General features: G+C 37.8%; 1 protein-coding gene across 1 annotated transcript in view; it reads right to left on the minus strand.

Annotated features, from left to right (window-relative positions):
* LOC131256566 (protein arginine N-methyltransferase 1.5) overlaps positions 1 to 12,248 on the minus strand; it is a 59,167-nt gene that overhangs the window by 31,773 nt on the left and 15,146 nt on the right. Inside the window, exons 13-20 of the mRNA XM_058257453.1 lie at positions 11,635 to 11,703; positions 11,381 to 11,434; positions 11,199 to 11,273; positions 7,056 to 7,148; positions 6,872 to 6,975; positions 4,787 to 4,835; positions 4,613 to 4,699; positions 2,294 to 2,399 (exon numbers count right to left, since the gene is read on the minus strand). Coding sequence (XP_058113436.1) covers positions 2,294 to 2,399; positions 4,613 to 4,699; positions 4,787 to 4,835; positions 6,872 to 6,975; positions 7,056 to 7,148; positions 11,199 to 11,273; positions 11,381 to 11,434; positions 11,635 to 11,703 — 637 coding nt within the window. The remainder of the gene's footprint in view (positions 1 to 2,293; positions 2,400 to 4,612; positions 4,700 to 4,786; positions 4,836 to 6,871; positions 6,976 to 7,055; positions 7,149 to 11,198; positions 11,274 to 11,380; positions 11,435 to 11,634; positions 11,704 to 12,248) is intronic.

Here is a 12,248-nt window from a genome sequence, read left to right on the forward strand (position 1 = left end):
ACCTCGAGACATACCAAACTTAAAAAAAGTGATGACAGTGGCCCATCTCAACTGATTGAAGCCACCGCTCAAAATCAGTGATATCGGCAATATGTCAATACCACAAAAAATAATAATAATAATTAATAAATAAAATAAATACATAATAACAATAATAATAATAATAATAATAATAATAATAATTTTATAAAAAAAAAATTTTGAAGTGAAACACTACTATTATTGTCCACTATTACAGTATAAATACTTACATGTGTTGAGGATACTGGCAATATTATTGCCGACACAGGGATACACTCCAGAAAAGATGCATAAATAGAGGAAAATGAAGAAAAAAAACTGATTGACAGGATTTCAACCAGTCATTTCACCTTTTCAATTTCAAGCGTGGATTTTGGGGTGATTCAACACCCGAGAGTGAAAGTAGGGCAGAACTTCGAATGTGAGAAAATTTTGAAAATATAATTTTTTTTCTTAAAATCTTAGCATGAATTTCAACTCAAATCCATGTCTATGCATCATTCTCATACATCAAAATGGATTTGACTTGAAAATTTCAACATTTGGGAGGTGGAAATAGGAAGAATTTGGAAAATTCCTATCTTCCTCCATTTTCTCCCCTACAATTGGTAATTAAGGAGTGAAATATGTTGATGACAGTTGGCAAATCTATCAATTCAACCAAACTTTTCAATTTTTCGAAAATAATAATAATAAATAAATAAATCAAATTATTTAAATTTATGAAAATGAAATTAAAAAACCAAAAAAAAAAAAAAACTGTTTTATTTGAAACAAATGTTGTTTCATGAAATACTTATTACTCTTTTCTTTTATTAAGGTATGGATGTTGATGAGTGATTAAAAAAACTGTTTACATTTGAAAAATATTTGTTTTTTCTTTTTTCCAGTTTTATTTGGAACAAATGTTGTTTCATGAAATACTTATTACTTCTTTTTTTTGTTTTATTCAGGGATGGATGTCGATGAGCGATTAAAAAAACTGTTTACTATTGAAAAATAATCGTCATTTCATAATTATATTTTAATTATCAATGGATGTATAATGTATGTATGTGAAGATGGGCGCATTGATGGATGCATGGATGGATGAATGTAATGTATGTGTGCATGAATGGATGGATTAATATAAGTGTGTGTGTGTGTGTGTGGTATTTGAATGATATAAACTCATTTCGCTTATGTTTTATTACTTGTATTTTATGGGATTTGAATAATATGATCTCATTTTGGTTGCTATTCCACCAGTTCTTTATGACAGCATATGGCTTAGGTCCATATTAATGGAAACTTATTAGCACGGTTGTTTTTTGCAATATTTTGATCCCTAAATATGTAAACACGTCTTTTAACTTCTCATGAAGTTTCGCTAGAAAATCCACCTTTTCTCCATATTTCTGCAATGTTTCCCTCGATCAGCTGTATTTACTGTATATCAGAGATATCTTTACATATTTCCATATCCCCAGTCATCAATACACATAATGAAACCGATACTCCGAACACTGATTGAAGCAGACAATTGACTCAATTTTCACTTTTACGGTGTAGACTCCATGTCTCTGTCCTTTTGCCGTAAAACACAAACACGAATGACTGAAATGTAAACTTAAATCTCATGTTCAATGTCGCTTCAGAGGCTGCTTATTAGCAGAGGCGGCTACTGCAAGGATGGTTCTGACGGTGGACATTTTGGTGACTGGGCTAAATATTGATTAACAGTCCATTAGATTTCCACTCCATCTTTTAGACCCAACCAAGTGATTATGTATTGACTCAGCTGCTTTATGATTACCGTTTTTATGCTTTTTGCTGTGCTTTTGTTTTTCATTGTTTTAATGTACATGATCTTGACTTAACTAGGATTGAAGTGGCATGTGAATGTGCATTTCGGGCAACTTCTGCATGTTTCCTAATTTTTACCAATAATTTATTTACATTTCTTGCTAACAGTATAAATAGATAGTGTTTTTCAGTAATGTACATACACCATGTTTTGTAAAGAAAAATATGAACTTCACGTTTCTTTCCAAACTCCGTATGTGTGTGTGTGTATTGAGTTTATGGCTTTTTAATTTTCTTCACTAAATTAACAATAAATAAATACATTTTTAACTTTCCTTCTCTAAACTAACAATAATTTTTTTATAAAAAAAAAACCATAAATACCATCCTCCACAGCTTTGGGAGTTTCAAGCACCCAATAATGAATTTGTATCCTTGATTTATAGCATGTCTAGACAAAAATAGTAAAAGGACTTCGGTAGCATACCGTGAACCATGGTGGATCCAGTGTCACTAGGTACCTCAAACCGCAACTTCGTATACCGTTGATTGCTTTTCTTAGTTGAGAAGTTCGGATGCATAAATGTGAATACCTGAGCAAGACAAAAAATGTAAAAAGGTAAATCCACAAAAAGAAATCTGCTCATGAATTGAAAATGTGGAACAAAGAGACCCAAAAAGAAATAACAATTAGTCCTAGTTAAACTTGTAGGAAAACAAATTGCCTAGTTTTTCAAGTGAACTGCAAAACCCAATGATTAAAATCCCTATTATGTATTTAAACAAAATCAAAATTTAGAATATCAGTTGAATGTAGCATATATGCAACTGGCTGTTATGTTATATTCAAATTTATTCACAACAAGTATGCTGATATGATTATTTGTCTTATTAAGAATGTCTGAAAATTGAGAAGATAAGCAAAACTATTTAGCCATAAAATCATAGATTGAATACAAAAATCAACAGTAGGCAGAAACCAGATCTGACCGCTTTTTAGTAACAGTAAGAATTGTGGCTGAAGACCTGGTGAAGCTGCAAAGGTATAGGCAATTCACACACACGCACGATTCAATATGGGAAAGTGATGAGAAGCAAACTCTCAATAACTGTTGAGTTCTGATTCGCATGATTGCAAGGTAGACAGTATTTCCTACCAATGACAAAAAAGTGACAAGGTAGCCTTCTCAGCTGAAGGGAAAGGGCAAATGGTTTTAGTCTTTTAGAGGAACTACAATTTGAAGGATTAAAGTATTCTCCTTTAAATAATAATAATAATAACTTTTTTAAAAGAAAAAAGAACAGTAAAAGATGGGTTATTGATAATTTCAATACATAACGATAAATGTGGGTAATATGCAAGGGAATCAATAATATCGTTATCTATTGATAGGCAACCACACACCAAAACAAAAATAAATAAATAAATCTGGTTGATGTTATGATGGGAACATCACGCGCGCACGCGCATGCATGCCTCCCCCTACGCACGTACGCACGAAGGAGGGCACCAACGTCGATCTGGATCGATGACAACGTCCAGAGAGGGCCCCCTAGTTAGAAGACGGAGTTTTGGTTCCTTGGAGTGGGCCCGATAATCAAGTAAAGTCCATCGTGGGATCTCATGATCGGGGCTCACTAGTCGAATTGATTTCATATTTTAAGTTTTGCTTATTGTTATTATTTAGAACATCATGAACGCTTTAGATTTCTTTGTTTGATTTTTATTTTAGTTTACTTCATCGCCAAGTAATACGTTGTGCACATGGCGTGAGTTTTGGGGCATAGAGTTTTCTTATAAATGGCACCCCTTGTTGTTCTTTTGATTTCATTGAAGATAAATAATAAAAAAATTCTGCGTTTTCCTAATCTCTGAGTTGTGAAGCCTAATTGGGTGTGAAGCCCTCCCTTCATCGAAGGGTTAACTACCGTGGTGCGAATCCACATCTATCCCGATTCGCCCCCATCTATCGCCATCTCCACTGCCCATCTTCTATCATCCATTCTTCTCATCTCACCCCATCATCTACACTTTGAATCAATGTCTATTGCAGCAATTCTCCTCCCCACAGCAAAATTTCAAAATCTGGCCCTACAGGAGGGCTGAAACTTCGGCGAAACACCACGCACAAACCGTATATCGGATCGAGCTGAGATTTGGGGGTTTTGGAGTCCATCCCTGGCCGACCAGGGCCAAGGTGGCCTTTTTCTGAATAGTGGGTCCCACACATGTGTGGCCAGGATCACACGCACATGCATCTGGGCCATTATTGTTGTCCACGCGTGCGGTACTTCTCTGATTCGTCTCTCCTCTCTTTCACTCCGTTTTCACCCAAAATCCCTAAACCTAACCCTAACTTACTCAAATCTCAAATTTTATGCCCCCTTTCTTACCCTAGGGTTTTTCGAATTTTGAATTTTTGAATCCCTTGGATTAGGGACTAATTACTATGCATGTATGGATGATTATTTCTTATCTTTGAGTATCGTTTGGTTCATAATTTTTATTCATCCAGCCCTATCATGTGTAGACCTCGACCCGCATAGATTCCCCTTAATTGAATGTTTGGACTTTCATGTGGGATATGGAATTTGTGTAATTGTTTATGAACTAACGTGATCTTAATCCTAAAATCTCGCATATCATATTTAATTTCCATGTCCTGCATCATGTTAGAAAATTATGAGAAAAGGAAACATGGAATGCACACTTAAATCAACAACTTTGATACTACTAAATCTAGCTCCATCTGACACACGCACAAGAGAGAGAGAGAGAATCTCAGATTGTGCCGGAAAATCTCACAGGTTGTGAAGGAGCGAGTCTTGCTACACTGTGTAATTTGACAACATAAGCAGTTTCGAAGTGCACAACATCTTTATGCGACTTCACCTGCAACAGACATCTCAGCAACTGAAATGTTTTGTTAAAAAAAAAAAGCAGCAACAATATATCCAAGGATAAAAACAAAAGGCTTACATCATTATATAGTTTTGATGTTGTTACTGGCTGGATAAAACTCGTGTACCTGGATCAGCCATTGATTAACAAAAGAAGTCATATAAAGAATGATATGCATAAAAAAAAAAAAAGGGATCATCGTAACCGCAAGTCTTGGTGTCAAATATGCAAGAGTCACGCACTACTCATACAGTTAAATCATAACATTTGAAAGGAATGTTGATTCATATGAATATTGGGAGCCCCCCTTTTTTACTTTGCCATTCTAGCCAAAGCTCTCAGCAGAATGTTGGAGAAAGCTAGTAAGGAGGGATTATTCAATGGCTTCAAGGTGGAGTCTCGCATCTTCAGTTTTCAGTTTGCAGTTGATACATGCTGGCAATGTCCAAGGGCCTGTTTGGACGCACCCTCCAAAAGGCTGTTTGAGGGGAAAAACCCCTTTGGAGCCAAACCAGCATTTTTAATGTGCATTCGGATGCACTTTGCATACTCCGCATTCCACCATCTGCTTGACAACATAGATGCTAAATGGCCAACACTGAAAATCAAACAGATCGGTTTTCTGATTGGTTTTCATAATGTCAGCCGAAAAAGCAGGCTTGAAACCCCCTGCCGTGGGGACCCCCTTTTTCGCAAGAGCATCAAAATGGGCCCTAAGTTGATAATTTGAGAAAGGTCGTGCAATGTTCTGAGGCAGTTTCAGGGAAAGTGATCAATCTTCTAAAAGCAAGCCACCAGGGATCAAAATGGAGAGGGAGGAAATATCTTGTCTTATAGGTGGTTTGGTTGCAAACTAGGCAAAGCTTCAGACATCTAACTTGGGCCTTCCTCCTAAGTGTTGGGGAACCATAAAATATTTGATGGGATGTGGTCCCAAAAAGAGTACAGAAAGAACTTTTGGGATGGAAGAGCAGAAAGAGTGGCGAAAAATAAATAAATAACCTTCCATGATAGAAGAGCAGGTATCATTCCCCAGCAAGGTGTTCCAAAACAGTTTAGTAACGGTACCGGTGGTAACCGTTACGCGTCACAGAGTCGTAACAGCCATTACAGGAAAATATCCCGCAATGGCTTGTAACAGCCAATAACATCAGCTTTAAAAAAAAAAAAAAACCCATAATGCCCGTTAGGCCGTTACGGCCACCGTTACCGTTATGGAATACCTTGTTCCCTAGGGCAGCAAAGAGAAGTGTCATTTCTGGGAGGTGTGCAGTGTTTGCAAATGTCATTGGTTGGGTTGAGGGGAATTACGGAGCAAAATCCCCTCCCTCCCTCTCCACACAGCCTCACCTAGAGGTGCATCTCCACTTCATCAACTCAACGCTAGTCCTATTATAAACATCCTCCTCTTCCTCTCCATCAATTTGAATGATAAGAGAAAAATATAAATTTGATAAATATGTTTTGGCAAGAGAGGTTGCTGAGCCCACATGCACGTGGAGCGCTGTCTATCCACATGCAAGCACACATGACAATATAGCACGTGTGTGGGATTCAAGCCTCCATCAGGTGGACCACACTATTTCAATCTTTTGGCCTAAAAATCAGGCAGTTTCACTCGGGTGAACCACACTGTACAAAACAAACAGGCAGCTCAAACATTTCTTCCTAGCCATTCAATCTAAACATTGCGCATGTGTGCTTACATGCAAGACAGGCAGGGCTCCTTAGCAACACTCTATAAAAGAACTACATATAACAAAATACAACTAAACACAGATTCAACAGAAGTTCACAAATTTGAAAACTCCCTCATCTTCTACTACCATCCAATCTAAACATTGTGCATGTGTGCTTACATGTAAGACAAGCAGGGCTCCACACATGCATGTGGGCTTAGCAACACTCTATAAAAGAACTACATATAACAAAATACAACTAAACACAGATTCAACAGAAGTTCACAAATTCGAAAACTCCCTCATCTTCTACTACCACTTGAAACTTGTTCACTTGTATAAAATTCAAAATTGAAAATAGTATGTAAATAATACCAGAAAAGAAAACCAAAAAGATAAAGGTTTTCTCTAATGTATCACTGCAAGTCTGAACCAATAAACCCTACAAATGTAAATAAATAAATAAATAGGAGGAAGAACATACGATGATGGAATCGAAATCCCATCTGGTTTCAAAAATCTTTGTGCTCCATCAAGGCACTCAGGAGACAGCTCATTATCACCGAAAGACCCAAGCAGCTCACTCACCTAGCAATTTATGAAACATATAAGAGCTTTAAAAAAACATGTGAAACGCAAAAATCTAATGTAATATCATAATTACACACCAAGATGTCAGCTTTCTCAGGGGCATCCCAGCAACGCATATCACTAGAAACTACAGTCACAATGCTCTCCCAGCCCTCTAGCTTAAGCAAGCTCTGTTGCAGAGAAGAAAATTTCGTGTTACAATTGTGGCATGCAATCAGGAAAAAAATACAGAATGCAAGAATTCAAAAAGAGATGTGGAGTGGTCAAGTCATCCATACATACCTACATGAATACATACACATACGCATGCTTACATATGAGGAAAATAACCATCATACTCCAGATTTCCCTAAATCAGCATGAAACCCTTTCACTGGTAAAAAAAAAAATGATGGGGGACAATATTTCTTTTTCTTGGTTGTTTACTGCTCAACTGGGATATATTCACTAGCTTTTGTCTTTACAAAATATTTGAAAAGTAGAATAAAGTGTTTTGAGCAATTTTAGAAACATTTTACCGGTAGAAACATAATAGTGAGTATTCAAGAGAAAACAGAGAGGAGCCTCGAGACAATGGGTCACTCGAGAAGAAATAAAAAAGAAAGATCAAATAGCTGCACTATAATACTTTCAATGTTGTCCCTTGCCACACCCGCACACAAGTTTTTTTTCAGTAGCATAAGGGATCCCGCTTCCCTTAGTCCAGAATTCTAGATCTAAACAGGTCTCCAAATGTAGGCCTAGTAGTACTAGTTAGAATTTAGCATGCATAATATCAGCTGATCTGCAATTGCTGCTAGTGATATTAATAATAAAACATTCTAATAAGATAAAAGTCAAAAGCCATAGACAATCCTTGTCTTTGATTTTGATACCCCAAAAAAAAAAAAAAGAGCAGAAAAAGATCAGAGAGAAGCAGTGATGAGAGATCATCACTTCCATTACAACAAGAAGACAGATGAGACAATCCATGTCATAACCATATCCTGATAATTTGGGGTCCGCCGTATACCCAATATGTTAAATTCATAATCATGTATCAGCAAAATAAATACATAAATGCCACAATTGATGTCCAAGCTCCATATATCAACACGTAATTCTAATTATATACAAACATATATACCTAAGAACACAAATGTGAGATTTTACTGCAAAATACCTCAGAAAATTTACCAAACAATATCTTGACTTGTTAAAATTCCCAAAAAGTGATTCTTCGTGAGTGAAATGACTAAAACACCATCTATCATTTTTTATTTTTCTAAACAGTGGTGGGGTCCAGCATTTTGGCCCCACGTGGTGTGTGTAAGGCCCCCGACCCTTCCAAAAGTTGAGCCACATCATGATGATCGAAGGAAGAAAAATCAAGCCTATCCAATCATTGGGCATGCCATACCGTAAAAACCAATGTATAGTACCCAAAAACCTCAAAATTGACGCGTGGCCAACCTGATCATTGGATCATCCTTATTTTTGGTTTGTCTAAAGATCGGATTGGCGTGCACCTATTGGGGAGGTGGGATGCCGTTCACACACCAGGTGGGCCCAACAAAACTCCAACTCTGTGCAAATGTTGGACGAATTTCCTTTGTGGGTGCACATTGGGGAGTTAGGACTACTCTGAAGCAGCCTAGCAGTATTCACTGTGTGTCTATCTCTATTGAGACTACTACAGCCTAGGAGTAGTTAATGTAAGTATGATTGGCAATGGATGGGGTGGCCCAGCCTAGGCAGACTGGCCTCTAGGACCAGGATGAGGGCCCCTGAAGTTGGTTTGAGGGCCAGCCCAGGCTTAAATTTGGTCCAGTATTCAAAATGGCCAGCCCAGGTTCATTGTAAGTAGGTTTGGCAATGGGTTGGGTGGCCTGGCCCAGCAAGCTCTGCCCTCTAGGGCCAGGGCACCTAATCCTGGCTCACATGCCAGGTCCAGGCTTGAAATTTGGGCCAGTTGTCAGGGCCCGATAGACACTGATGAATGACCCGACCCACTTATTGGCCCGGTCCAATCATCGAGTGGAACACCGTTGTTTATAAAGAATAGACGGTTTAAAGACACTCGTTAATGGCTTCCATTCAACATGTTTTTTTTTTTTGTTAGCTTGTTAGTACACCCCACTGTCAATTGACACCTCACTGTTAGCCACCCCCACTAGGGATCTGATACCAAGACCTCAGTGTTGAAACAAGGTATCTTTCACTCGGTCCGCCACTTGAGCTATGGATCAGGGTGTTCCATTCAACATGTTTGTGTAGTTTAAAGACACTCATAGATCGAGGTCAATTTCTAAGGATTCAAAGTTCCAAACTGTTTATATGATGGGACTCAATGTGGAATAGGGGTGGAAATTATCCGTGATAGGACAGGGGTAGGGTTGGCCCAAGTCCTACCCTCGTATCCTCCACACTGGCCGTACAAGGCCAGCCCTATAACAAAAGGCGTGAAATGATCAAAGGTTTGACATAGTTGAAACTAAGAATTTTTTGGAGTATTCCCTCCATCCAAGAGAAGTCCCATCATATAAATGGGTTTGATCATTTAAACATGAGTCTAGATCAAAGAGTGCCTTTAAACTACACACAATGTTGTCGAATCACATATGCGATCATGTGCAATCGCACAATCGCATATGCGACCACATATTTTTAAAAAAAAAATCGAAAAATTAAATAAATATGCATATATAATAGGGGAAATTTAGGAGGAAAAAAAAAACTACGGGGAAATTTTCTAAGTTAATAGATAACTAATTTTACGTATTTAAAATACATCTGAGAGAGAAAAAATCAATTAAACAATGAATAAACATCAAACCATCGACATTCAACAATATAGTTAACAAGAAGTAACAACAAAATCAACAAGCTATTTATTTATTATTGTAAAAAATCAACAAGCTATCTTCCTTGAAACTTAAAAGTGCTTGAATCTTGATCTTCCAACTTCCAAGAGAGAGGCAATGTAGGAGAGAGAGAGAGAGAGAGAGAGAGAGAGATTAAGATCATTCGGAACTAGGAAACATGAGAGAGAGAGAGAGAAAGATTAAGATCATTCGGAACTAGGAAACATGAGAGAGAGAGAGAGAAAGATTAAGATCATTCGGAACTAGGAAACATGAGAGAGAGAGAGAGAGAGAGAGAGAGAGAGAGAGAGAGACCAGTTGTAATTAAGAAATGTAAGAGAAGATAAGAGTAAGAGAGTTTTGGGGTGAGAATATTGCAAACGGAGGAGATTTGGAAGCCTTTTTACAGGCAAAATGTTTTTTTTTTTTGCAATAAAATAAAATTAATGTGCCATGGCCAATTTGCGATCGCAAATTTTCGCATATGGCACATATGCGATCGCATATGCGCCATGATTGCATATGGATATGTGCATATGCGGTCGCACATAACAACACAGACTACACATGCACATTGAATGGGAACTGCTCGAGTGTCTTTAAACCATTCATTTTTATTTTTTTTGTACAGCAGTGCCCCACTTAATGATAGGACCGGGCCAACAGGCCGATCCAGGCCATTCATGGTTGGCCTGGGCTTAGCCTTTGCCCAGCCTAGACACCTGCCCTAGATTTCAAGCCCGAGCCAGCTCTCAGATTGAGTTTAAGGCCAACCCACTTGGCCCAATGCGACCCCTAATGTGGATTGAGGATGCACCCTAAGAAACTTCTTAAATTGCGCTATTTGAAACCTTTGATCATTTAACTATTTTCCTTCCACGGCCGACCTTGTGGGTCCAAGGCCTTTTCAACCCGATTAGTTTAAGGGCTTGCAGACAGGGCAAGGCTAGGGCCCAGCACGGCCCGGCCCGGCCCGGGCCATCGCCACCCATAACTTTAAGAGAGAAAATGGAGCGCAAAATGAGATGGCTCAATCATGTGCAATGAAGACCAAAACAACACTTGTGAGGAGGAGGGAACTGGAGGGCCGGAAAAGTAGATGAGAAAGGTTATTCACATACCGAGGATAGGGCCTTGGAAGGGAATGATTGGCACAACAGGATTCATAAAGCTGAACCTAAATAGCAAGGATAGGGGCTATGGTGATGATGATGATGATGATGATATATACATATATGAGCATATATAAATATTTCTCAAGTTCTAAGCAATCAACTCAGAAGTATCACTGCAAAATATCAGTTTCGTTACTTCTTTACTAGATTTTCATTATTATTTCATAGCCAAAAAAAGTGTGGGCTCATATCTAGAACTTACGTGGAGTGTCACAACTGCATTTGGATTTTTCTCCACAGCATAAACTTTCAATTTCCTGCCAGTTTCTTCAGCTGCCTACATAATTTTTCCAACAAGGGGGTCAAGGCAAATGATCTTGTAAAATGAACATCATCAACTGATCACCAAACTCAGCTAGCTAAACAGAAGATACGGGAAAGAACCTGCAACGAAGCCCTAACAAGAGGTCCTCGTCCTGCTCCCACAACCATTAGTACCTTTTTGCAAATGAAAAGAAAATTGTCATTAATCAAGGAAATTTTGTATAACAAAGAAACTTGGGTTTGTAACTTTCCCGAGAAGCAAATACAGGGTACATAACAAAACATATAAATTATACAAAAATTTGCTAGGCCCCAATACTAATTAACCTACATGAAGGAAATTGAGAACTAGCAACAATTTCAAAGTCTCTTACAGTGGTTGTAGTAGAAGCTATTTCATCGGGTACCCTTTCAAGTAAAGCTTTGTGCACTGCCCTTTGGTACTACACAATCCAAAGCACAAAATTAGGTTCTGCATAAGACGCTAAAATTTAAGAAATGCAAATGGATGGTAACAGATTTCAGTTCTAAGCCAGCTTACCTATCAGGAGAGAAAAAGATGACAAATTAAATGCAAAAAAGAAGAGGGTAAGGAAAGAAAAGAAAGCGACATGCTAGACTTGAGACAGGGGCACTAATTTCTGACCTAAAGTCAGAATGCATACGCAAACATTAGATACTTGATAATGGGGCTTCGACGATTTGATCCTCAATTTGAGACGTGTGTGCACGCAAGAGAGGAAACCATACAAAATGTCATACTGGACTGGAGTTCCTTAAAAAATATTAATAATAAATTAATTAGTTAATTAATTAAAAAAATAAAAATAAAAAAATAATCAAAATAAAAAAATCATACCAAACTTAATTATTTTATAGAGACGTCTCTTTCACGGCAATGAAGTATTAAAGTTGCTCAAGAAAAGACAAATATTTCAGCAAAGTACTAAACCACAACACAAAAGACCAAACCACAAACCCTAACCAA

The sequence above is a fragment of the Magnolia sinica genome, chromosome 9 (genome assembly GCF_029962835.1).
Source record: "Magnolia sinica isolate HGM2019 chromosome 9, MsV1, whole genome shotgun sequence".
In the NCBI taxonomy this organism is placed as follows: Eukaryota; Viridiplantae; Streptophyta; class Magnoliopsida; order Magnoliales; family Magnoliaceae; genus Magnolia; species Magnolia sinica.